Raw genomic sequence first — 27,465 nt, forward strand, 5'->3', positions numbered from 1 at the left:
CGGTATTCCAAGACGTTTGTGTAAGGTAGCGAATATGCACTGCCTGGTTGGGCAACTGCTGTACCCTAACTCTCGGGTCATATTCCAAATCATGTATAACTGAACCCCTGTAAGGTATCAGATCGGCAGCCGTTTTAATAAACGAGGATTTGTGCGAGGCTATAAACAGTTGTACTTCGTGGAATCCATCGTAATTTTAGCTTATATTTTTAAACTATGGAATTATAATGTGAAATAAAATATTTAATTTTGGTTGTACAAGAATAAACGATGAATATTTGGCCGTATTTAAGGTTGCTGTTTTTTAAGATATGAGGGAGGAAATTGTAATCGTAAAAGTTCCGTTAAAGTTCATTAAAAAGGAAAAAAATATATACGTTTATACAGTTATGGATCAAATCGGCAACAGATAGGACACCAAAAATCAGTGCCCTTAAAATAAGGGACTGGCCGTGTCCTATCGTGCACTTGGAATATGGTTAGGGTACAGGTATTGCATATTCAACACCTAACCCCTTATTTTTGTGTCTTGGAATACCGGCCTAAATATTTTATTTCAAATTATAATTTCATAGTTTTAAAAAATAAGCTAAAATTACATTGGTTTCCACGAAGTACAACTATTTATAGCCTCGCACAAGGCCTTGTTTATTAAAACGGCTGCCGATCTGATGTCTTAAAGGGTTTCAGTTAGGTCACGTTTTGAAATATGACCCAAGAGTTAGGGTACAACAGTTGCCCAACAAGGCGGTGCATATTCGCTACCTTACTCTAACGTCTTGGAATACCGCCCATAGTTTCACAACAAAACAATATTTTTAATGTCTCGCTTCAAAAATGCACTGCAGAAACAGAAAATAAAAATTTAAATTGCGAATTTAATTACTAAGGTTCAATTTCAATACATATTAAAAACGTGAGAACCCAAAGCTAAGTGGGAAATATATTGTCGGATACAGAAATTTTGTTCTTTAGCAATGGCATCACTTGCGAATAAAATTTATTATGACTGTTTGTTTTTTTATGTAATTATTTTGTAATCAGTGTTATAATATGATTGGCCAAAACATGTTAAAGTTTGCTGGAAATTTTCGTCGGATTGATTTTCTACATTTGCCCCAGAAAGCAAACGTTCAGTGTATGTTTAATATAAGTTGCTTCGTATCATTAAAGTAAACAAAACTAGGTTATGTGATGTCAATTTAATTTCGTAGATAAACCTTTGCATCCGTAGAATTCATTTATAGTATAGTTATTGTAGTTAAAGGGAAAACTTAGTATAGCAGAGCTTCTTTTTTTTTATTATGTGTAACTATTTCAAAAGATTGGTTAGGGTGTTGATGGTTTTGTCCATGATAGATATTGAATACTATATGTGAAACACTTGTATGGACGAAAATAAAATAAATATAAAACATTAAATTTGAACTATTAAAGGTGATAAATAACTTTTAAGAATGGTTTTACCATGTTATGTTCTCCCCAAGTTTAAGTGACATCTTCAACCTTCAATAGTGCTTCCAAATGGTGGCAAGGAGTCCTCCTACTTATTCCTTAGTTCCTGTGCTCCTTGCACTGCCTCCGCCCAAGCCCATACCATTCCTACTCTCTCCTCACCAAAAACAATTTCTCTCTCCCCACACCTTTCTAATCTCTTTCACAGATTTCCTCAGCCCTCAGTCCTCAGACCTCGGGCCTCTTGACCATCTTGAACAGCCTTACCAGCCTCCTCCCTGTAACATCTCCCACTCCAGTTCCCTAATCATCACAGGTGGCCTGTGCATTTTGCCTATTCACCCTTCCCTTCTCCACTGACCCACAACTAGAAACAAGATTACTGTGAATTGTGATGAAACCGATACCACACTGAAAAGCACATCAGTAGATCGCATGATGCAAGTTAATACACCTCATTGCACCGAAATGCAATATTTCTGGACTAAATATTATACCAAAATACACGGATAAGAAAAAATAATTTAATTTGTTTTATTGTGCATCTCTCATTGAATATTTTTTATACCACTAATGATCACTAATTTATTTTTTTATTTTTCTGAATAACTTTTAGACCAATTTATTACAAATTATTTTATTGTAAAAATGCAGCATATAAATTTTACCACTATTTTGTGGAGTAAGCATTACAAAACAGTTTTTATAAAAATAAAATCATTAAAATGAAATTGGACTAAAAATAAAACCTCAAGATATTGTCTCTACCAAAATACCTATCACGCTGCCCAACAACTGCACCTTCTCTAGCTCTCGTGCCTCCGTATCCGGGTGTGGGTCGCGTACTCCGACATTGGCCTGATCAATGTGGGCCACACCTTTGCCTTCACCGTCGTTCCTGCTCCTTCTGTGTCCTGTCGAGCAGTCCCAGTGCCCTCTCCTGTGTTACCACTCTCTGGACCTGTCTCCCTGTTACAGGTCGCTCTGCAGGGTTGCCCCTCTGGCTCCTGTGTTTCTTTCCCCTTCCAATGATTAACTTCTTTTAATGCCTTCCTTCACCTGTGACTTGTTTATAATTTACTCGTACCATTTGTCAACGAACAGCGCTGATACATGTCCGGAGCACCTTCCTCTATAGTTTCATACATCACACAGTCATTCGCAAACATCCTCAGCCTCCTTCCATTCCCTCATTATGCTGTTCATCATAATGGTGTACAGTAGATAGAGACCTCGGAACACCTTTCTGCTGTAGCCCTGAGGTTACTTCTCCTGTTACTGAGATTTTCACGCCCAATGTCATCCTCTGTCTTCTATTCCTCAGGAAGTCTCCCAACAATGTTGCTCAGTAACGTGTTGTTTATCCTCTTATGCAGCATCTTTACAAAAGATTTCTACCCGTACAAAAATGACATCAACATATTTTCCCCATTCACTGCATTTAATTACCAGGTACTGCAGTAGACAGCCATCGGTGTCTCACAAGATAACTTCCTTCTGAAACCATGTTGCCTTTAGCCAACCACTCCGAAACATTTATATCTCCGATTTTGTATCTGGCTATCAGACTTTCCGGTACCTGACCCCAACTTGATGTGAGGCTAACTGGCCTATAGTGTACTCATTTGAAGGTAGGCACCATGTGTGGCTTCTTGGAACACTGCTTCTGCAACTGTCCTTCCTCTAATGACTGCGCAAACAGCAACCTCATATACATATATTTCTTTGCTCCCTCCACCTTGATGTAGCTATCCCTTATTCCACCTAGCCCAGCTACCTTCCTCCCATTCAACCCTCTAACCTCCTTTATCAAATGTCTCAACTGTATTTCAAGCCCCCACAATCATGAATCACCATCAACTGCTCCTGCAGCAACTGTGCCATCTCTATGTCTCTCTCCCTCTCACTACTGCGATCTCCTCTCCCTGAACTCTTCTGACACAGCTGCAGTGGCCAGTCCCTTTCTCCAACAGTGTTTCTGTGAGTGCTCACTTGCCTCACTCCGTCAACTCTGCTTTCATCATCTCCCTTCTAGCTTCCCGTATCTGACACGAAGCTTCCTGCACTTTCCTTCATTATCCGTGTATCTCTCCCATAGCGAGGAGGGTCACCCCATTTTACTACTCTCCTTAAATTCACAAAAACTGCTCAACTTGATCCAGTATGTCCTTTATTGCAGCCACTGGTAATCTAGACCCTCCATCCCTTCCACTTAACATACTTGGCCCTCAAATATTCTTGTTGCAGCGTTCCCCCAGGTGCTGCTGGCCACCCGTGCCGCGAGTGGGGACCCGGTCAGACCCACGCTGCAGCCCAAGGTGAGCTGCCTTTCTCAGTCCACAGTTGCCAGTGCAGCACTCTTGGGGAAAGTCACAGGAATCGAAACCATCAGTTACTTCTGAAATTGGTTTTTATGAATAAAATGCGAGCTTTGCATTTTTTTTCTCGTGTATGTACAGCAATGAACTATGTGAAGCTAAAATTATTTAGCTCATAAAACCTAGTTAGTACATACACCATACAGCTGGACAAAACAGACCTACCAAACAGTGATGCGACACCAGGACAACAGAGCGACACACAGGCGAACCCAGCGATGATTCTAAACAGTCACTCCAGATAACACAGTGAGGATGGCTTGGACCAACACAGTAGATCAGTGCTGATTTTGTTGATTTAAATTTATATCTCTGTATTGTGGTATTTGTGGTTCTGTCATATTGTGATAGATAGTGATAGGAGGAAAAGTTCAAACTGTTCGAAGGCACCTATCAATTCTGAAAAAGTAATTTAATATCAACTGTGTGCTCCCTCTGTAGGTAATTTATTAAATGTGACAACATATTAGGTGTTGTGATTTTATTTGTGTGTAGTGTTCTTTTAGTGGTTGATTCTGTAACAATTTTACATTTTAGTGATGCAAATATTTTTCGATCACTCCAATTTCAGTTGGTCTCAGCACATTCATCTGCGCTTTTACAAAATGCTGGAATGTAAACTTGTTTTCTAAATTGTTCAGCTCAGCCGGAATCACTTTCACACACTGACAAAAAAAAGTGTTATCACTGAAATAAAAAATAACTGTATTCAGGCTAGTAAGGAATGAATGACTTATTTGAACCAATTTTAAAAACTAAAATGTTACCTAAATACGTATCCTGGATAATGATGAGTTAGTATAGTGTCCTGTGTCTAGTCATAAAGGTAACTTCGCTGATGCTGCAGGCGAGGTATTCCAGGACCTCCGCCCCTCGGGAGCCTCCGGACCAGAAGAAGAGCTACACCAAGCTCCTGCTAGGAGGAGCCACCGTCTTGCTGGCGAGTCTCGCAGCGGTGAGTGGAGTCACTCTGAGTGGTCACTTGCGCCAGCCACGTGTTCATGGTGTTTGTCTGATCTCAGAGTTGTGTCAGATACTTTGTTGTGCATAAAACATTATCACTTAGTCTGTTTCAAGGGGAAAGTTTTTTGCTGCAATATTTATTCAAACAGCTAAAGTTTGAGAAGTGGGTAAATTTATTAAAAAAAAACAGGGTGGTTGCAATCAGGGAAAACCTTGAAATGTCAGGGAATTCCACGTACCCTGGAAAAGTCATGGAAAAGTCAGGGAAATCAAAAGTACTTCTGGAACTACTATACATATGAAACAATACACTTTATCCTATGCTGTTTAAAAAAAAAGTTTCAATTTGTTTAAGAAATCATGTTCGTTTCTTCCTGTAATTTTTAACTCTGTCACATCGCAAACACGACAGACAAGACAGCATTTGACAAACCACAAAAGATCTTATCGCGTGTGGCGCGATTTCGACTAATTGATTGACATTGATCTTGCTGTGATGTACATTGAGACCGATACTTTGGCAATTTATACTAATCAATGCGAGCAATAGACAGAAAAATTCTTGTTATTTTCTTCGTGCACTATGAAAATCAGAAATCAGAAATGGTTCAAGCAATGTAAATATAGAAACAATACAATTAAGAAGAGGCTCAGAAGAATCCCAAGTATTAGAAAATGATTACCAAGCAAAAGCCTTAAAATGTTTTGAACGATGATATTGTTTGCCTGCTTATCACAAGTTATTATTTTTATTGTTGTATGAGGTCGTGTGTAAATACTTGTTATCAGCATTTTTAAATGTCAGAAATAATGTATATTCTATGATCATTAAATATATTTGCTATTTTAAACTTGCAAAATAGCAACTTTACCATTACTTTTTTGAAATTTTTAAATTTACTCTTTTTATTATTGTGTTTGTTCAGTTATAGTCCTACACATACAAACATTAAAATTCATGTTTTGGTACATTTTTGACAGTTAATTAATTCATTCTACTTGAAGAATAAATGAATATAGTTAAACTATTCATTAAAAATAGTACTTACGCTAACTAATGCTAAGCGAGTAACTTTCTGAAAGGACATTTCTTATAAAAATTATGACATAGTTGTGCTGCAAATATGCTGGAATAAAATTGCAGTTGTCAAACTTTCCAAAATATGTTACCAAGTACAATTACAATCATACGTAATGATCTTGAAAATTTTCCATATAGACTAAATAAACCTGGAAAAGTCAGGGCATTTCATACTCAAAAAAGTGTAGCAACCCGGAAAAAGAAGAATTGTGTGTTGCATTGACAGTGTAAAGATTGGCCACTTCTCTGATATTCTTAGTTACAAAACAAATTACTTGGATCCCTCCCTAATTGCATAGAACGTGGCTCAATTTTGTGGGGTGCGATTCTGAAATGCACTAGCTTCATCTTATTGTGACTTGCCAGTATCGGTATTCTCGCTGTAAAAAAAAAAACACGAGTAGGCAATGTAAAGACTCCAGCCTACTCATTGTAGTCCCTGAGCGATGCTGACGTAGGTATGTTGAATGCTGGGAAATGTCATTATTATTTTCTGCGATACACCTTAGAGCTGAAGCTGTCAAGATGGCAAACTCATGACTGTATCAATATGTTAGTTTTTGTGGACATCGGGGGATGTATCAAAAATATTGATGTATCAAATGAAACCATGTCATAGCAAAACTACTCTGGAATATAATTTTCAAATTTTTATAATCTTTGTATGAAATAATCACAATATTAAAATTTTTCACTAAACAAGCTTTATTACACTTATCATTTCACGTCTCAAAGCTGTATATTAAGTGTCTCCATACCTCTGGCTAGCTTTCAATTTGAATTGCATAGACAAAAAAAAACTTTAAAATTTTTTTCGGGCTCCGAGAATAATTTAAGCTCCATAAAATATTCCTTTTTGAGGTTAAGTCTGTTTACTTCGAAGATGGTCTTGCAAAAAATAAAAGAATTCACGAATAAATTTTGTCGATTTATTTTTCTCTTTACCAAACACAGAAAAAGCTGCCATTTTTTGATGCAGTGACATTTGAAATCAGAAAACAAAAACTCACAGTAAAAACAAAAAAAAAAAGTCAAACAAATCAGTTGATCACTTGGGCACGATATTTACTTACAAATTATTAATGAAAATCCCATTATTGCTTGTGTCGCTTGGTACAAAAGGCCGATGGAGCCTTGTCTGTATTTGAGAGAGAGACTGGCAGCGTGAGGCGTCTGTGCGGTCCCGGCTGAAGGGGGTGCAGCACTTGGGGGCGGCTCCCCACCCCTCCTCACGTACGAGAGGGGAGGAGGGGTGGCCGGCTGCCAGGCGCTGGCAGGGTCCTGTTGTCGTACTCGGAGCAATCTCATCGTTCACGAGTAATGAATGAAAAGTAGCGAGAGGAGGGCACCAGCCCCAGGTCTGCTACTGGACCGCAGGACCCACCCACCTCACATTCGGCTGGGAGCGTCACTGCGTAGGTCCACTTCCGTGATGCCTGTCTTTTCTGCCTATTCCAGATTTATTGGTTGGATCTGCTCCCGAAGAAAGACGGCAAGCACCCTGTTGCCGATGGCGAACATCCTCAGAAAAGAAGTGAGTTCAATCAAGTCATCATTTAAAATGGCTCATTACGGTCACTTTTGTGCACGCTACTTTTAATGGAGCTATAACAGTTGGTATCAATTATTTCTATTTGGATTGATATCACAGTTGCTGAGGTATCAATAATTTAATGATTTGGTGGCTTAGTCTTTAATAGTTATGCCATAATAATGTTGTTTTGTGTTTAGTATAGTATCTTGTGTTTTTATTATGTAGGTTACACTTGAAAGTTTTTATTACAGTTTGCCATGTTTGCATGAAAAAATTGTTTTTTTAAATGTTACTGGCAGAAAACTAATCTTAAATTTTTTCTATTGGTGGTTTTTTTAAGTGTCAACTAACTTTGGATTAGTGATGGGTCAGTCCTGGTTCGCGTCTCTCGGCTAATTAGCCAACACCGAGAACCATAAATATGATCCTGATACTTAGGAAAGCTTAACAGCTAAACCTTTCCCGTTAAAATGCAGTAGACTTCAGCTTATATTGGAGGCGACCAACACACGTACATCTCTCTGGCCACACAATAGACGCTGTCAGCACCTGGTGCGACTTGTGAAAGTAAAAGTTTGTAAATCTTTACAAATGGCCGGCGGCGACATTGCACGGCTTCCCCTCCCTGCCTTCGCCCTCTTGTGCCAGCCGCCCGATATCACCAGTAGAAAGTGTCACATGAACAAGAGAGTTCTTTATGCCGAGATTGCGTGCAGTGGATGCCCGCACATGGCCTATCCCTTCCAAGCACGCGAATAGGTTGCCAACTAAAGTTGTGAAAATGTGTGATTCATCGAAACAGGTTAGTTAAAAGAAACCTCTCATCAGCCAACACCTTAATTTTAAGTTAACAGAACCTCCTTTCCAGTAGGACAACACCTTGATTAAGGAGCCATTCTGCTTATGTCAAAACTAACGAACTCAGTTCACGTTTTTTTATGATACTGTCAAATATACGTAATGAAACTTTCAGAGGACATAAATTCATAACATATTTGTCAGCTGATCAAGTTTCATTATAATATCATGATAAGAGTTGTAGGTTTTGCTATAGGAGAAGAGTCAGTCAGTCTAGTCGAATTGAGTTCTGTTTCCTTGGAATCTGTGAAATGAACCTATTGCTCTAGGTACAAGCCGAGGGTTCCATCATGCAGACGGCAGCACGCGTCCCAGGCTGGTCACTCGGCGTGGGGAGGGGCAGGGTGGGGGCAGGGACCCTGGTGCGGCCCGCTAACAGTGGCCGTGCGTGTGGTTGTGTGACGAGCAGGAAAGAAACGCACCGTCCCGAAGAGCCCGGAGCAGTCGAGCGACATTCCAGAGTCGGTCCCGTACCTGCTGATAGGGGGCGGGACGGCCTCGTTCGCTGCGTTCCGCGCCATCAAGTCCAGCGACCCCAAGGCCAAGGTAACGAGGGCTGCCCCTGCTGGCTGTCGGCTCACGAACACCTCGGTGGTGCAGAGCATTGGTCCATTGTCAAAACTAGGGAGACTTGTATCCGAATCCTTGCTTTGCAAAGACGAGCTTTATTGTGCTTTTAGTTGGTGGTTGAGATGCACGATGAATGGATATTGTCTTAAATGTTTACTGCCTCTGACGCAGGAAGTTGTTGCTAGGTTTGTATTATGAAATTGAAAATCATCTAAATTTGTCATTCAAAACATTATACACAGTATTTTTGCAGTTTATAGTAAAATTTCACAAAAAAATTAATTCGCTTGGTTGTTTCCGTTGTATCAGTATTTACAATACAGTGCTGCAAGAAAACTGTGTCGGTGCAGAGGTACGGAGCTGCTGAAGTTACATCACCGCTGGTTTGTTTACGTATTGCCCGCACTTTCGCTAGGTAACCTGCAGCTTCTGTTTTGGTGTTTACAGTTGACAAAACAATAACTTTTATATGTTTTTGTGTGTTATATATTATTGGGCACGCATTTCAAGACATTGCCAGTGAACTTTTCCAATAACAAACTTTTGTTTTGACTTTTTAAAGACAGTTTTAAAATGCCTTTTGTGGTTGGCCGGGGTTTCTCAGCGGCACTGCTGTTTCGAACCTTTGTGGTTTGAGGCGCCTGGCCTTGAGGATTCTGGGAAAAAGAAGGTTTTTGGGGTTCAGCTTGTTAATGCTGGGTTTCTCCGTTGGGACTCGCTCCGGAGAAACAAACATGGTGTAAAGTCCGTGCGCGGGCATAAATTATACGTGCACAACACGTATGCACCGTGTGGCCTACCTGATTCACAAGATGTGTGACGTGAAATCACCGCCGAGGTGGTATTTTGGCATAAATAATAGTGTGCCAGTGGCAACAACTCTAAGGTACGCTTTGTTGGCCCACAGTAACTGACGCCACTCAAAACATTTATTTATTTAAACTACAATAACAATGACCAGGTTCAGTAGTCTAGAGAGGTTTTTTTTTTTGCTCCCGACTTGAATAGCCGGCAAATCAAAATAAATCTACATTATTAATTGTGAACATCGAATGATCTGTTGCACAGTCATGTGCATCATACCTGACGATGCTAGATTAGGACATTTTCTTACATCTTTGGAGTAATAATTTGGCTTTTCGTTAAAATATAGTAAATTTTTTTTGTGTCTTGTATATTTTAATTAGTTAAATACAGCCATTTTTTTTGTTTATGTATTATGTTATGTTATATTTTCTTTTGTGTTGTGTTTATTCACTACTGGATAACCACAGAGAATCTTTCAAGCCAGTAATTATCACTTATATTTAGTTATTAAGCGTGTATATGTAACAGCAATATCTACACATTTGAAAGTGTAGACACACACACACACACACACACACACACACACACACTTACGACACGGTGGAGCCCAACGTGGGGCCTGATTAGTTGTTGTTTGTCATGTTTTTTAATTGTGTTGAATTCATATCGTGCCTGTGAAATGGACACAAGGGGTAGGAGTAAGGCCAGGAGGCATGAAGACTCTTGTGGCGGCGGCCCTAGCGAGGGTGAATCACAGTGGTTGGCCTCTGCATCCCAACCGTCATAGCCAATTTCAGGTCATTTGACATGTGCAGAGTTATGTTCGTAGTGAGAGCACAAGCAAGAGCAGAAAAATTATTGTTTAAGAGACGCTCTTAATGGTGGAATGTTCAGATGTAACGAGTACATTGGATTGCTCTTGGGTCGCGTACAGTGGGGGTCTCCGGTTCGAAGCTAGAGAGAGTAGGAGCTTCTAGCGACCGAAGCTGTGAACTGCAGATCCGTGTCAGAGACAACAAATAGAGTCCGTGTTCTGACTCCTACCTTCCCGCTACCTTCATCATCCCTAGTCCTTCCGTAGTTCGCTGTGGCGGTGTCGGAACCTTGGATCGTTACGGTAAGGTGTCAAGACTGATTATAGAAACCTTACCATACATATTCCTTTTTATGTGTAAACATTATTTTACTAGCTATTAAAACTGTCAGTTCACCCTTCCAAGATGAGGCGGGACAGGTTGGACAGATGTGGCAGCGTGAGCATGCACGTCATGTTCGGAAGGGAGGGAGGCGCGGGTCTCGTGCGGGTGTGCGGGAGAGAGGGACGTGCGCGCAGGTGCTGGTGGTGTCGAGCGACGCCCACCTGCCCCACATGCGGCCGCCCCTGTCCAAGGAGATGTGGCTGTCCGACGACGCCGCGGCCAGCAGCAAGCTCGTGTTCAAGCAGTGGAACGGAACCGAGCGCAGGTGAGTCGCGCTAACACAGACACTGGGCCTGTGCGAATGTTTCAATTTTCCAATATCAAAATGAATATTTTTTTTTAGTGAGATTCTATTTCTTACTACTATTAGAATTCAATATGTCTATTCTAGAATAATGTAATACTCGTATTTGTATTTGATTCAAACTATAAATATATTAGCTAGTGATGACCCGATATCGAAAAACCCGATACCGATATTGATTCCGATATTTCCTAATGTACCGATCCGATACCCGATACCCGATATTCCGATAATAGGCCTATCTCATTTCTAATACTGATTCTATAAAATTGTGGTTCTGGAGTATTGTTAGAGACAATAATGAAAAATGTTAAATATTAATAAAACATACTTATGTGAATGTATATTAATTTTATTAATTGTAAAATATTGTAAATTCACATTAAATGAAAGCTAATAACGAAATTATCATAATGGCTTACAAATAAGCTCTCTAAATTCAAATTCACAAGTCACTGCATGTACTTAGTCCAGTGTCTCAACTGTAATCTACGAAAAATACAGTCTGAAAAACATCAAACTTTACCAACTTTTGTATCCTTTGTAAAATTTCATCACGGTAAACGACACGCTAGAAAGGAAGGTCTTCAATTAGCAAATTTTGTGACCATTGTTCAAGTGTATCACTCCATTTATTGGTGCGAAAACACGTTAAAAATACGTGAAAAGTAATTTCAATACAACTTTGAAACGTACTGCAGAGTTTATAAAACCACACATCTTTATTTATGTTATTGGCAATGCACTCAATATAGCCAACATAATACCTTTGCTGCAACTTGCCTTACTTAAATATGTTTCATATTTTAGCTTTTGTAAAACTTACGTAACGTCTTTGTATAGAACAGCAGTTGGCGACCATGAAACGACACGGAAAGAAAATGCCTGTTATATCCTTACTTAATATATGGTCATATCAAGCAGCAACTTTATTCTTCCCAATGTTTACTTGCGGCTACACCACTTATTAAATTAAATATCGTAATTATTTTCGTTTATGTTTTCAATTTATGTACACTTAGTGAACTTCGAAAATTCATCAAGTGAAAACATTTTGCGAATATCTGAAACAAATAAATATGCACTAATGACTGGGATTTGTGTACACATGGAAGAATTGTACCGTCGGGATGCATTGCAGTATCAGAAAGAAGAAATAGGCTTGAAATTGTTTCAGTGGAAAATATGCTTGGAATTACTATGTAATATGGTGACGTGAAGAAAGATAAATTACGCCCGCGGAAAATAAGCTTGGAATTACAGTTGAGGTTATGTGAGAAGTATTATTGGCCAAAGCAAACATCGGTTATCAAAATATCGCAAGTATTTACCGATGTCCGATATTGAAAAATGTGCCGATATTACCGATCTCCGATATCGGATATCGATTATCGGGCCATCACTAATATTAGCACAGGCCTACAAATAAGCCTTCCTATAAAGCCGAGGCTACATAGAAAGATACGCTATGTTTGCTGTGTTGGTGATGTTCGTGATGTTGACTATGTTCGCTGCGCTAGGTGGCCGGACAGGATAGCCTAGTTCGATGATTGTGATGATTCCGATGATGATAATATTGTGCTGGCTCTCGCAGTATGTAAATGTAATATTAAATGGGTTCATGAAGTTAATCTTGGAGAATTTCATAATTTAATGAAGCAGTTGCTTGTGAGGATGAAGACAAATTAATGGATCATTTCAGAATAAATACAACTCAGTTTCGTAGCATTCCCTTGAAATCAAATCCCAGGCATTGTCCTGAATATCCTGCCTTCTATATTCTTCCATCGATGAATTCCATAAACATGGATATTTTCTTAATCCTTCAATGAACCTTTCCTTTGACATGAATGTGTAAAGCTCAATACCGAGAGAAATTAAACTTTATAAAAAGTAAACACAGAAGTATAGCCCAATTCTGCGTAAAAACAGGTGTTGATGTTATTATCTGTGCATGTATGAAGTCAGCGAGGTTTAGAAAAATATCCGAGATACAAACACCTGGCGCCATTGCCACGATTGCCAACATAGAGAACGCAGGGAACACAGCTATGTGGGGCCAGTGACGCCTGAGATGCAGCTGGCTGTATTTTAATCGCGTAGCAAACATCGCGAACATAGAGAGCATAGTGCCCGGTGTGGCTGAAGCTTAAGTCCTTAAACAAAATTATGTGCCTCATTGCTCTAAAATTTAACTTTTTGCAAATTCTTGAAAACTCCATTCAAGATGTTTGAGACTCAAGCTTATGACTATAAGGTTTTCTTTTTTTTAGTTTCACACACAGTTGGTTAAAAATTTCATGTATTTTTACTTTGGTTTTCTCAGTTCATATTTCTTTCATACAGATGAATTGAAGCAAGCTAAATTAATAGTTTATTTTTGACTTACTTTGCATTGAATACCTTGAGCTTAAATTTCTTCTCATCGTTAGCAATCTCATTTATCTTGTGCAAGTAGCAAATATGTGTTATAATTCCTGAATGCAGTGTCCGTAGAGTGAAGAAGCAGGAATGTCAGCCCGCCATGCCTGATATGATTGATCAGATACACCTATCGTAAGACTTATGCGTTGTACTTGCATGATTAGGACGTAACATTCCTGGCCCAAGTCACTTACCTCTGAGTTGCAGAAGATCGTACATCACTCGTGTGTTTGAATGTCAGCTGTGGAACGTGGTGCCTGCTTCTAGACAATAGCTGATTGCTCGAGTATCACGTATCTCTAGTTGGAGCAGAGTAGTTTCTTAGCTGTATCTCAGTGGTGAGCACTGCCGGGTATACCGGAGGGGGCGTACAGAATGTGATTGGCTCTGATAGGCGCTTGTCAGTGCCTCGCTGGGGGGGGGCTTGCCAGTCAGGAGCCGCTGGTTTGCCGAAGGGCTTTGGACGTGGTGGTGCCGGTGGCTTCCGCCTCTCGACTGCGCCCTGACCTGTCGGACTCTGCCCCCTAGCGGGGAGTACTTGCCGGCCCTCGAGGGTTTAGGAACTCGTGCGTTAGAAAACACCTGACAGCTTTCAAACATGCATCTCACCAGATTAGACTTCATTTTCACACGAACCAATCGGCTGTGTGTGTGTGCCGTGCAGCATCTTCTACGAGCCGGAGGAGTTCTACTCGGACTGCAAGCAGCTCATGGGCAGCGAGAACGGCGGGGTGGCGGTGGCCCGCGGCTGGACCGTCAAGAAGATAGACGTGGCGGGGAGGAAGGCCTATCTCGAGGACGACTACGCCATCAGCTACGACAAGTGTCTCATCGCAACGGGTAAGGCTAGCCTTCTGAATGAATCCGAGATGGGTTCGTCCGTGGAATGGCTCGTTTTTATTTTCTCATGGGCTTTCCATCCCTTAAAACCCATCAATACAGTCAAACAATCGCATAATGTAAAGAAACAAAGTGATGTTTCAACTAAAATAATGCTAATGCCATTCATTGCTTTGGTTCCATGTAGGTTAAGGAAAAAAATTTAAAAAAATTTATTCTTCCAAGATCATTTTTCTTTTTGTGGGTAGTTTATAAATGCTTTATCCTTCTGTCTTAAATCTTATAAAAAGTAGTACAGTACAAATTATTGTTATAAGCTACAGTTGTAGCCTTCTAATATTGTATTTGATATATGTATATGTATATGAGTATATATGATGCTGTATAAAATTGTGTGCAGGTTTTCTTTGAGCTTTTTTTTTATTATTTATTTATTTTTTAAAAAAAAGGTGTGTAATGTATGTACTAAACTAGAAAAATATTTCAATTTTATTTTATTTTTATTAAGTAATTATATAAAAATTAAGATTAAACTCTGTAACAGTATGGCTAGTACGAACCTTTACTGCAAAGTAACTTAATTATGGTTCCTTCAAGTTTGACTATATTGTTTTCTGATGTATCTGTTAAATTGAACGTCCACCTCATTCACCATCGATCGTCCAAATTTTTTCAGTGAATAAATGGAAAATGCTTGTATATAAAACATTGTTCAGATGTGTCCTTGTGTTTGAGCTGTGATCCTTCCCGAACGCATTTGCAATGTTGATGAGGCGTAGTTGGAGTTTCTCAACGCCTGACCATATCACATACAATTACCAAATTATTCGCAAATAAGAATATTGAATTAAATTAGTAAGACTTAGAATGAGAATCCCACTTAAAGGTTTGGCCACATCATGTAACATCCACGCCATTGAAACCATGACGTTTATTTTTTTCGTAATGGTCATCGCTATGGAGTGTCATGTTTTGTGGTGGTGTAGTCCATGGTTGTTGACTTTTTTTTCCCATTTGTGGTGTGTGTGACCACGATATTTGGTGTGACGAAATGAATAGAAATAATATTTTTTTTTCAAGTTTGAAATGACAAATATGCTGTGGTTTGAATCGTTCACGCCATTTTCCCATTACTGTTTAGCAGGACAGTGGTGAAAAAAACTTTAAATTCTTTTTCCATATTTAAAACATAGCTAATTGTTAATGTTTTTGATTGTAAATTCCCATCAAAACATCAAAACAGGGTATTTATATCACTCAATTGACTTAACCTCAACAGTGAATGTTGGTATATAACAAACTCATGAGATGTGTTATGTCAAATATTCGTAAGAAACGAGTAACTATTCGTTATTTTGAAGTGTTAGTATTTTAGACGGAATCAAATACAAATATGTAGTTTATCATTCAAAAAAATTGGTTGTCTGTAAAGTCGGTTTACGAAGGATAGTTTAACGTGACGTCATAACAAAACATTGATGAAATGATTGATTGCATAATTTATGAATAAAATTGAATCATTTTTATTTTAATAATAAAAGAATAAATACTTTAAATCATACTAGTAATCAGATTTTTTAAAATGCAAGAATAATTAACCTTTATTGCCGAAATTGTTGTTGTAATAAGCAATTGAAAACCACATTAACTTTTAACTTCACTTTATAAACAGTTGAGTGGAAGAGAGATAGATGCGGCGCAAGCGTACAATGAGCGTAACGGGACACGGCGCAACCGAACAATGAGCGTAACGGGACACGGCGTAACGGAACAATGAGTTTAACGGGACAATGTGCGTAATGGGACACTTGTTCGTGCGTGCAGCCGGCGTTCATGGATTTATTAGACGTCACGTCACAAATGTAGTATTGGTGTAGGTACCTCGTGGGCAGATGTGTGTGGAGCTGAGAGGAGTGTGGCTGGCAGGAGCCTCCCCGAAGACGCTGCCGCTGCTGGAGGCGGCCCCCGCGGCGGTGCAGGAGAGGGTGAGCACCTTCCGCTCCATCGGCGACTTCCAGGAGCTGGACCGGGCGCTGCGAGAGGGCGGGGTGCGCCGCGTGGTGGTGGTGGGAGGAGGCTTCCTGGGCAGCGAGCTGGCCTGCGCGCTGGCGAGACGCGCAGGTACCGTCGTGTTCCATCCCACTCCTCATTCCGATCATTCCCATCATCCAGGTGGTTAAGTGCGATGTACTTGAGATGTGGATAATTAACACCCTTTGGATCAGCTTTGTAGGTCAATTAGCATGTAAGTGTACAGATTTAAAAATATCTGTAATTTTATACATTTTTCTGCTCCATTTACAAAAAAAAAATTACACTGTGTGAGGTATATTTTAATTTTTTTTCTTTCTTTACGAAACCTGTCTTTAATAATGTAAATCTCAAGACAACTTCGACTTGCTAAAAAAATATTCTTTTTCAGGTAGTCTTAGAATAAATACTACCTATTGCTGTCCATTACCATGCTGCGACTTCCGAAAAATTTCTACCTAGTTTTTAATAATTCTCAAGCTCCTCCAGAATGCTGCCTGAAAATAAACTATCATTAATTACTTGTTTATAATTTATCCATTCTCAAGCTGCTAAGTCTTAATGTTACAGTATGTCAGTATGAGGTTAGGCCGTTAATAATAAGAAATGATTTATTTAAAAAATATTAGGATAAGCTAAAATTTACTGGAAATTTTAATGATGCTTGAAGTTTTAACAATTACTTCTAAAAACAGGATTGTTGTGTTTATTCGTTGGTAAACCATTTTGTCGCTTTCATTCGCGCCTATATCGTTTTTACGATTCTCCAGTGCCTCCAAGTATGTGATGCTGTGGATCAGTGCAGTGGGTCGGGGAACGTGGCGGTCGAGTCTTTGTGCACATGACGAACTGTTTGAACTGTGCACCCGGCCGAACCTCCCTCCACAGTCGAGCGTGACTAGGAGGTTGCCGTGGCTGCGCAGGCAAGCAGCCGGGCCTCAGCGTGACGCAGGTGTACCGGGAGCCCGGCAACATGGCACGCGTGCTGCCGGCGTACCTGAGCCGCTGGACCACGGCCAAGGTCAGGGCGGAGGGGGTGGAGGTGATCCCGGGGGCCAGCGTGGACGCGGTGCGGGTCGAGGCGGGGTCCCTGGTGCTGGCGCTCAGCAACGGCACCGAGGTGGGGACCTCTCCGGTAGACTTCCGGGTGTAGCTGGGCATGTACCTGTATGCCGACTCAGCAACGAGGCTTTCTCATTTACTTTTGAGCCCGTGTCTCCCCTCAGCCACCCAGACGGCGAGATACGAAAACAAGAGCGTTCTTTGTGCCGATATCCCGACTTTTTTCTGTCCCTCTTTTTCACTGGGATTGAGGGTACATCATTCCAACTAAAAGTAGACCAACGGAAAAAATTAAAATGCTCAATACACTTTAAAATATTTCTTGACTTACAAATAAACTGCCACGATTTATAGTTGGCTGCTACTCATGAAATGTGGGTGGCTTGCTACCACTTTTGTGGCCCTACATTTAAGCTAGTTTTTTTACTCGACCAACGAATCGTGTGTGTGTATTACCATCTTACAGACCTTTTTTTAACTTGAGGTTTACTTCACCTGCCCAATTTTAATGCAATCATAACTTGCAGTTGCTTTCAGGGTTTGCTACTGCCATATTTTTTTTTTATAATTTAATTTTATCTCTAAACAATATCTTTAGTGTGACTGGAAATTGTGCGAAGGTTAAGTTAACGTTGAACGTAGTACCAGAACAAGAATCGAGAACCGAAAACCAAGAACCAATTTTTAAAAACTAGAACCCAACGGAGAACCTGCATCGCTATACTGCCAAAAGTGACCAAGTCAAAGAGTAGCAAAATTCAGATTAGTCTCTATCTTCCTAATAAAAGCCATAAGTATAATTAGAAAAATTTGTGTAATTTATTTTAAAATATTTACAACACTGCAAAAAATCTTAATGCATTTTTTATAATTTAAAGAAATTTTACAGATGCCATTTACTAGTTCCCCATAGTTTAGGCTGTAACAGTGCCTACGAAATAAAACGAAAAACTGTTGTGTAGGAAAGTCTATAAGAGTCCATGGAATTTTTCGCTCTGATGTCACATAAGACATACGTGTCTAATGTGATAAATTAGAATATACATATGTATAATTTAATTCACGACATGACAATCGCTTTGTTTCAGCATACACCTTGCCTATTCTCCATAGTCCGTGCTAACAAACCAGGAGACATGAAACAAAATAATTAAAGTGTTAATTGTAATTTTAATAGTACAGGATGTCCTTTAAAGTATGTCCCAGTTTCAATGGTATATTGTAAAGGTTTAATCTAGAATATTTACAACAAATCATACATCAAATTGAAGGTAAACTAACCTAGTTTTTCTTACAAATGCCCAATATGTGCACCTTCAGTTATACCGCACACATCCAACCTAAACAAACTCTTCCCTCATTTTGGTTATCATGTTCCAAGTAATGGAAGCAATAGCCTCTTGAATTCAGTGTCTCAACTCTGGCAAAACATTAGGTAGCGGTGCAACGTAGACACAATATTTTATAAAGCCCAAAAAAAAAAAAAAAAATACTTGTTAGGTGAACATGGAAGCCAGCGAAAAAGAGCTCTATCGTTTCGACCATTAGGACCAATCCATTGGTCGGGGACTCGACGTTCAAACAATATCGTACAAAGAGATTCCATTGGGGAAGGACTCCATCCTGTTGCCAAATAAAGTTTACTGGTTCACCCTCTGCTAATTGGGGATAGAGCCATTCTTTCGCGCTGCAATCGAGAAAACAACAAAGCAGTACTATTACATGACTTATCTAAAACTGTTTGAGGAGTTACTTTCTAATTGTGACCTTGAACCAACACACTACAACGCTTACAGTTGAGACTATTAATATTTATAACTGGGACATTCTTTTATGGACTTGAGTGTATTTTATTTGGCACATGCTACAGAATGAAGTGAAAGGAACGAGGCAGTGTAGCCGACCCTACGACCTGCCTTGGGAACAAACATTGCGGAAATGCCACTCGAGAAGCTGTAGTGTAGCCGGAGCCGGGAGATCAGCGCACCACTGAGAGTGCTCGTGTTGCAAACGGAGAGAGAATATGCCTGAGAGACGAGGAACCGTTGTGGTGCTCGATTATAACGCAACTCTTCAGCAGTAGCGTGAACCATCGGCACAGATTGGGCGAGAGCTATTCACGCGAAAGTTCACTCGATGCCGGGACATTCGATTCTGAAGCTGACGGTGAAACAAATCTTCTGGACTCAACTCCAGTGGCGTAGCCAGGATTTGTGTATGGCGGGTGTTAAGAAGCATGCCTCCCTCTCCGTATTAAAGCGGGGGGCCCGGGGGTCCTCCCCCGGGAAAATTTGGATTTTAAGGTGTAAAATAGTGCTATTTTAGCAGTTTTCGGTTCTTAAATTTAAATATTTGTAATGGTAAAAATTTTATTAAATTTTAATATGAAATTTGTTTGAGTGATGAATAAGAAATTAATTAAAGATTTGGTGCTAAGGGTGGGGGGGGGGGGGGGTGTTTGAACCCCTAAACCCCCCCCCCCCCCCCCCCTGGCTACGACCCTGCTCAACTCGATGTAAAAATCTAACATTTGTATTTTGTACTTCGCAATATTGTGATGTTGCAACGGTGGTCCGTGTGTTCCAGACAGTAATTGTTTTGAAAGAGCCGGCCTGCTGACTAACGAGTTGCGGTTGAGAGGAAGTGTTGTCGCAGGTGCGTGCGGACCGCGTGGTGCTGGCGGTGGGCGTGGCCCCCAACACGCAGCTGGCCGCCTCCTCCGGCCTCGAGGTGCACCCGGCGCTGGGCGGCTTCCTCGTCAACACGGAGCTGCTGGCCCGCTCCGACCTCTGGGCGGTGAGTCACTGCCGGCCTGTATCATACCTTCCATTACCACTTCATTTGTCTGATCACAAGTTTTCAATGTCCCGAATGCCTTTCCCGAGGCGAATACACAGAGTCCGAGCGCCAGGTTTTTTTTTCCCGGGGTGTGTAGGCCTCGATCGCTCGATAGGTTTTTTTTAATCAGGTGTACTAAAGTTGCCAATTCATTAGGAGTCTTGTTATTTTTAATAGTACATATGTTTTCGGTTACCCAGGATTTTATTTATTTAATAAGGAATTTATCGGATTAATTTTTTGTTTATTTCCAATTAATTATGGTTTCTTATTTGATGCACAAAGTGTGTGTCTTTTATTGGATGACAACTTTTTATTGATTATACTTCATTTAATATTTTGAGGTTAAGTACTGTGACGTCCCTCTCTACTTGTATAATAAACAAGTGCAGGCGTCACTCCAGTAAGTGTGTGTAACGGCGGCAGCGGAGAGGGCCACAGCTGGCTTGCACGTGCGCAGGCCGGGGACTGCACGTGCTTCTACGACGAGCAGCTGGGACGCCGCCGGGTGGAGCACCACGACCACGCCGTGGTGTCCGGCCGCCTGGCGGGGGAGAACATGACTGGGGCCGGTGAGAGCCCGACTCCCAGACCTGATCTCGTTACTGGCCTCCCTACTCCCATAACCCTGGTACTCGCAGCTCCCGGAACACGTGTCCCTTCACCTAGAACCGAGCTAGCTACCTTCACCCGGAACCCATCTTCTCTTCCAGGTACCTGGCCCCTTGCTCCCACAACACAGAACCCGGCTACCTTGTCCTGGAACTCAGCTCCTTACTCCCGGAACCCAACTGTCCTCTCCAGAACCCTGGCTCTTTGCCACTTCTGCTCCTGGAACCTGCACGTTTCCCTCGTGGTTATGTTGTGTTTGGAATCACTCACGCCTTCAGCATTTTATTACCTGAATGAAAATTGGTTGTTTTTATTTGTGCTTTTAACGCTATTACGAATTTACGTCTGTCTTTAGTCATATGGTCATTTGTGTAATACACTATAGTAATGTGTGCACTTATGTCATGTGTATCTTTTAATTTTTACGAAATAAAGGCTTCAGCCCTTAAAAAAAGTATTAGGTATGTAATGAACTGTTACTGCAGTGCGTGTGCGGTGCAGGTAAGCCCTACTGGCACCAGTGTGTGTGTGTGTGCGCGGTGCAGGTAAGCCCTACTGGCACCAGTGTGTGTGTGTGCAGGTAAGCCCTACTGGCACCAGTCCATGTTCTGGTCGGACCTGGGGCCGGACGTGGGCTACGAAGCCATCGGCCTGGTGGACTCGTCGCTGCCCACCGTGGGCGTGTTCGCCGCTGCCACGGCCGAGGACTCCCCGCGAGCTGTGGTCACCGCCTCCGACGATGGCATCCGTTCCGCCACGGAGGCCGTACAGGTTTGTTCTCATGCTCTTTCACTAGATTAATCAGCATTATTTGGCAATACTACCACCAAACAACAATACTCGGTGATGATATTTTCTGCATGATCAATTTTATAATTTGCCACGGTTTAGTAGGAAAAAATTTCAACATGCCTCCTACAGATATGAAACTGAAAAGAGACAGTTATGGACTGTTATGTACCTGTTGTGTTAAATTGTATGGCGAGCTTCGTGCTGCACTCAACGTTTTCAGTCACGCCAAACTATCAGGTTTTTATTTGCAGTCTTTGTTACAATTTTTTTTCTTCTGAATTCTTAATTATTTTCTTCTACAGGGTTTAATAGACATTTCTTTTACATCATTTAAATAAAGGAACCCAAAGAGGTAATGAACAACGTTCAAAAATTTCCCTATCATACAAAACAAATGAGTTCCACATTTGTGCCAAACAAAAAAGAATGAATTCCTCATATGAATGAATGGATGCAGATCCTGAATTACTGGATGTCTCAGAAACATAAAAACCAGCAAAAGTCAGTGCATTTAAAAGATACTTATACAAGCTGGGCTAACAACTGTATCTGCGCGTGTTGCTTATTTAGAATTCTTGAATTTTTTTTCCATGACAAAATAGTGAATAACATCAATGGTGTACCTATGATAAAAGAATTATATTAAATCAAAATTCTTCATTACATGAATCCTTTAAAGAACATATCCCTTTCAAACCTAGAAACATTGTTTCCGACATAACATTTTTAATTATAAGATAAAGCAACATTTAAAAAATTGATGTTCCTTAATAATTTTACTCAAAAATGAAAGAGTTAATAAACTTACACCTAATTTCTGAGAAACTTAAGAAAAATGAGAATCGGAAAAAATCAGAACCGACGTAAAGTTGGGAGCCATTGTGAGACATGGCGGCAATTAATATTTTAAAACTGAAATCTTTTTAAGAATAAGATTTTTTTATGTTCTGATGTTAAAATCCTGCATTATATTTGGAAATATGGATATTTTTTTGACGTGACGTCTAATAAATCGATGAATGCTGGCTGCACGCACGAAAAAGTTTCGCGTAGTGCACATTGTCCCGTTACGCTCATTGTACGCTTGCGCCGCATCTATCTCTCTTCCACTCGATTGGAATAACCATCGATTTGACTTTTTCGAGGCACATTAAACTTGAAACACTCCCATTCGTTTCCTACTTTTCCTATCATCGTCCTATCCTTAACAGAATAACACAGATTGGAAGAATTTAAATAGCAAACATGTATAAAAGTTATAGTTAAAATTATCTCTTCGTTAAAGTAATAAACATATTTGAATTAATGAGTGCATATAAAAGTAAATTTATCAATTAAATTGTAGATTTCATTTCACTCCTTTGCATAGGCGTGCGCAGAACTTCAGTAGTGGTGGTGCCAGATTATACAACAGCCATATCATTGATGGACCCCGAGACCTCCCCCGGAAAAATTTGGATTTGAAAGCGCAAAATGGTGCTATTTAAGGTGTTTCCGAACAAAAACATTAAATACACATTATGTAAAAATTTTTACATTTTTTATGACAAGTTATGGCTTTTAACGTTATAATCGCCAGGAAAACTACAAAACTATTTACAGTTTTAAGCTTTGTTGAGCCATAAAGTAAATTGCACAAATTGTTTGCACGGAATTCATGCTGGTGGCTTTGAAAAACCGTACTTACATGTTTTCTGAAGACGCCAAATAAAAGCTAGAAAAAAACATTCTCAAATGTTAAGTTTTAAAATCAACAAAACAAGGGAGTTTTTGTAACATACCTCAAATATGTTAAATATTAAAATAATAAAAATACACAAATAAGAGTGGGCAAAAGTTTTAACTTTTGGAATACAACAAAAATGTTTTGTCGGCGACTGCATATAAGTCATCGAGTAAGCCTATCCTTTTAACTAACTAAACTCTCTCTCTTTTTTAAAAATAAACCCTGGCGGACGGCGGCTATTATTCCGTGCGCCTGCCAAGTGGAGTGAACAGTGGACACCGAGCGCGCATTCTATGTAATTGGAGAACTAGGAGACGTTTCGTAGACGCGGCCCGCGTGTACAACACAAGTAATTGCACCTGGCATGTTTCCGTGTGATAGTTGGTTCGATTGATAAATGATATAGCCTACTGATAGTGTTATGAGCACATATCTGTAACTTGACACGATTGGAAAACATATTTTTTTTTGTTGAAAAAATACGGTTTTTTGTAAGTATGTATTATTTCTGCTTGTAAAAAACGAAATAACATTAACCCTAATGGTGGTGCCAAGGCACCTGTGGCACCTACCGTGCGCACGCCTATGCTCCTTTGTATCCATACAATATAGTGATAATTCAATAGAAATTTATCATTTTTATTCATAAAAGTATGCAATCATTTCATCAATGTTTTGTTATGACGTCATGTTAAACTATCGTCTGTAAACCAACTTTACAGACAACCAATTTTTTTTTATTTTATTTGTGGTACTAAATGATAAAAGCATGGTATTGTTTGTGTTCATAAAATACACATTCATAGTTACGAGTGAAGGGTAACCCTGACCCGTGTGCTCCAGCAGGCTGCCGCGCCGACCACGCCCCCCGCCGCGCCGACCACGGAGGAGTACGGGAAGGGAGTCGTGTTCTACCTGAGGGACAGCGCTGTCGTGGGCATCCTCCTGTGGAACGTCTTCAACCGCATGTCCGTGGCCCGCCAGGTGAGGCGCCGTGCTGCGCCCAGCACAGTGCTGTGGGGTCGTGCGTGTACTCCCGGTGGAGGTGTGCGTGTGAAGGTTCCTGCAGCAGGTCGACTCGTAACTCAGGGCTTGGTCGTGCCTGTCGTCGTCGCATTTCCACGTCATTTTCCTCAGACTCTTGTCGCGAGACATTCGCTAATGTTATGTGCTGTTTTGTAAAATGTAAAAATTATCCATCGTATTGTTTTTTTTTGCGATTGCGTCATGGTTGCGCTAAAAAGATTTTATACGGTCTTGTTTTCAAATATTTACTTCGCAACAACTGGAATTCCTAAACAAATTAACATGGCAGCCGAGGCTGCATGCCCTTAATGCTGCTTCACGTCTCATGCCACATGCCGCTATGTCACTTCCCACCCGCCCATTGGCCCGGCGAGTGATGTGACTGGCTGGCACTCACTAGAGGGAGGAACACCGGGGAAAATTTTAAAATTAAAAAAAGAAAGAAAAAAAAGCCATAATTTGTGTGTTTGCGGTTTGCGCAGCTGTGATGCTCACTGTTGCTGCTTGCGCACATACAGGTACCGGCAGATGTTTGTGCGTGCAAGTTCCCGCCTGCTTACTAGTTTGAAGTTCATCGCAGCCGGTGCGTGGTCCGGCCTCATATGCACAGACCTAAAAAGATTTTGTCCTTCACACTCCATAGCTGCTACTGAACTCTCTGTAGCTGATGATTGTATAACAGCTGATAACGTAGTCTTCCCCCCTCGCAAACCTTGCCACGCTTCTCCCCACTGAGGTGACTGTGTGCCGCAGAACATCTGTTTACAGTTGAAAGAGACCTCTTGATGTCGCTATTCAAGACCGGGGCAGTCAAATTAACATTGCAGTAAATTAATTCGTGCAACTTGATGTGGTACAGAAGTTCAAGTTGGAAAGGTTGTACTTAAAATTAATGTAAGTTTATTATTTGTGTTGATTAGTGTGTCTGAAGTTACATAATGTGAACAGAATGGAAAACTGCTACGTATGTGTAAAATTTGTATTTAATAGTAACAATTTATTTGATAAAATTTGTTTCAGGTATTAAAATCTGGGAAGACTTATGAAGACTTGAATGAAGTAGCGAAGCTGTTCGATATTCACAGGGAATGAGTTCAACTGGAACATAGCTCGAGGAATCCTGAAAGCGCTGTTAGTTCGCCAGGAAACATATTGTAAATTTTGCTGTATATTTTCAGATAACAGTTGATTTGTAGTCCCACAGAGACTGCACTCACAACTCCAATAAAATTACTTTTCTTAATTATAACTGTTTTTATTTAAGCCCATTGTCCTAAAAAATACATAGATATAAGTTACTATTGCGGACAGTTCAGTACGCCTCATTCTATCATCTAGTTATCAAACACAAGTGTGTTATATTCGTCAACTGTGGAGCTAGACAAAGCTTCAAGTAAACTAGTTAATTTAAGCAGAACTTGATACTTGATGCCTGGATGATAGAATTTTCTCACAGATGGTTACATACCAGTCATCAGGGCCTTCATTATACTCGTTTCAACTGACAAGTAGGCCTGGGCAAATATTCATATTTATGAATATGAATAATAAATTATTGGTAGGTATTCCATGTGACCTCAAATACTAACACTTCGAAATAACGAATATTCGTTTCCTTACGAATATTTGACATAGCATACCTTGTGAGTTTGTCGTATACCAATGTTCACTGTTGAGGTTGTCATTTAGTGATATAAATACCCCCCCCCCCCTTTTTTTTTAATGTTTTAGTGTGACTTCATAAACAAAAATATGAACAAGTTGCATTATAAACATGCAAAAATTTTATTATTTTATTTTTTTTTTCAGTACTGGCTCATGAAACAAGTAATTGAAAAAATTGTGTAAACAGTTCAAAAAACAGCATATTTTTCTAATCAAACTTGAAAAAAAAATTAATTGTATTCATTTTGTCACGCACCAGAAGTGAGAACAAAATAAAAGTCAACAACCACAAACACAGACATTCCATTGCAATGACCATTAAACAAATTAAAAGGCATAGTTTCGACAGTGTATTAATTGATAGTCACAATGTAACACCATGTGCATGGTCATATAGATATATGTCTGGCACCTTATCTTTATTCTACGTCGGCTCAGAGAAGCTCACGGTGGCCTGCGAACTATAGGCGCTAGTTGTCGTAGCCCCTTCATTAACATTAGATTAAATGGAGTTTCATGTAAAAGTGGGTATATATTTTTAAAAACGGTTTCGTTTTAAACGTCGGTTCCAGACACATGATGCAACCCATATTCGAGGGCGACTCTTACAGTGAAAACATATATTTTTATGCCAAAAATTGTAGATGCCACCCATACGCAGGGGCAACCCTTATGGCTCCAACTAAGCCTTGTGTCAAATGGTGGGGGTTGTTGATGTTTTCTAATATCTGCTGAAAGCAACATTGGTTCTGGAGTGCATGCCCATTGCTGTAGAACATGCGTCTAGCTTCAAGTATGGCACATGTTTGAGCATTAAGAAAAAAAAATAGTTCTTCCAGTTATTGACATGTAGTTTCAAATCACTGTATGCCAGTGGTTCTCAAATTCTGTTGTGTCTGTAATCATTTTTGTCTGGTAACAATCAGAGTAAGAAAGAAGACAGCTTAAGGAAAGAATGATATAAGAGTGATCCAAAGTTGTGTGAATATTTGGGACCAGGCTTGTATGTTTCTTTCATTTCAATTTTAAAATTGTATCACTGAAAATTTGACAATTGTTAATTTCAATAAATCTTAACTTCTTACTAATACTGTTTGCAAAGAATTAGCTAGTGAGCCAAAAATACATGAATTTTATAATATTATTGTCACTTTTAATTAGATTAGATTGTTAATTTCATCTCGATTCTCTAGAATACATTTAATCACGCCTCAAATTTGTCTCAAAAATAAAAACATGCTTCTTGCACACTGTTAAAAAACGTAATTTCAGGTATTAAGCACAAGTTCAGGAATTGTAA

At 40.0% G+C, this 27,465-nt stretch overlaps 1 protein-coding gene across 3 annotated transcripts; it reads left to right on the forward strand.

Moving 5' to 3' along the window:
* Positions 1-960: 960 nt before the first annotated feature.
* LOC134538889 (apoptosis-inducing factor 1, mitochondrial) lies at positions 961-25,744 on the forward strand. Of its 3 annotated transcripts, none has more exons than XM_063380487.1 (14): positions 961-1,138; positions 3,703-3,773; positions 4,681-4,788; positions 7,336-7,411; positions 8,679-8,815; positions 10,980-11,110; positions 14,238-14,413; positions 16,340-16,534; positions 17,368-17,564; positions 20,162-20,302; positions 20,805-20,916; positions 21,537-21,727; positions 24,321-24,458; positions 25,521-25,744. In XM_063380487.1, exons 1-14 carry the CDS (start codon positions 1,054-1,056, stop codon positions 25,590-25,592), a joined length of 1,830 nt encoding a protein of 609 aa, XP_063236557.1. In that variant the 5' UTR covers positions 961-1,053; the 3' UTR covers positions 25,593-25,744. The 3 variants fall into 3 exon arrangements, with proteins under 3 accessions (XP_063236557.1, XP_063236558.1, XP_063236555.1); XM_063380488.1 differs by having other exon boundaries at positions 1,002-1,138; positions 4,652-4,788; positions 24,318-24,458; XM_063380485.1 differs by having other exon boundaries at positions 1,002-1,138; positions 24,318-24,458.
* Positions 25,745-27,465: the final 1,721 nt, after the last annotated feature.

This window comes from Bacillus rossius, chromosome 14, assembly GCF_032445375.1.
Source record: "Bacillus rossius redtenbacheri isolate Brsri chromosome 14, Brsri_v3, whole genome shotgun sequence".
Taxonomy (NCBI): Eukaryota; Metazoa; Arthropoda; class Insecta; order Phasmatodea; family Bacillidae; genus Bacillus; species Bacillus rossius.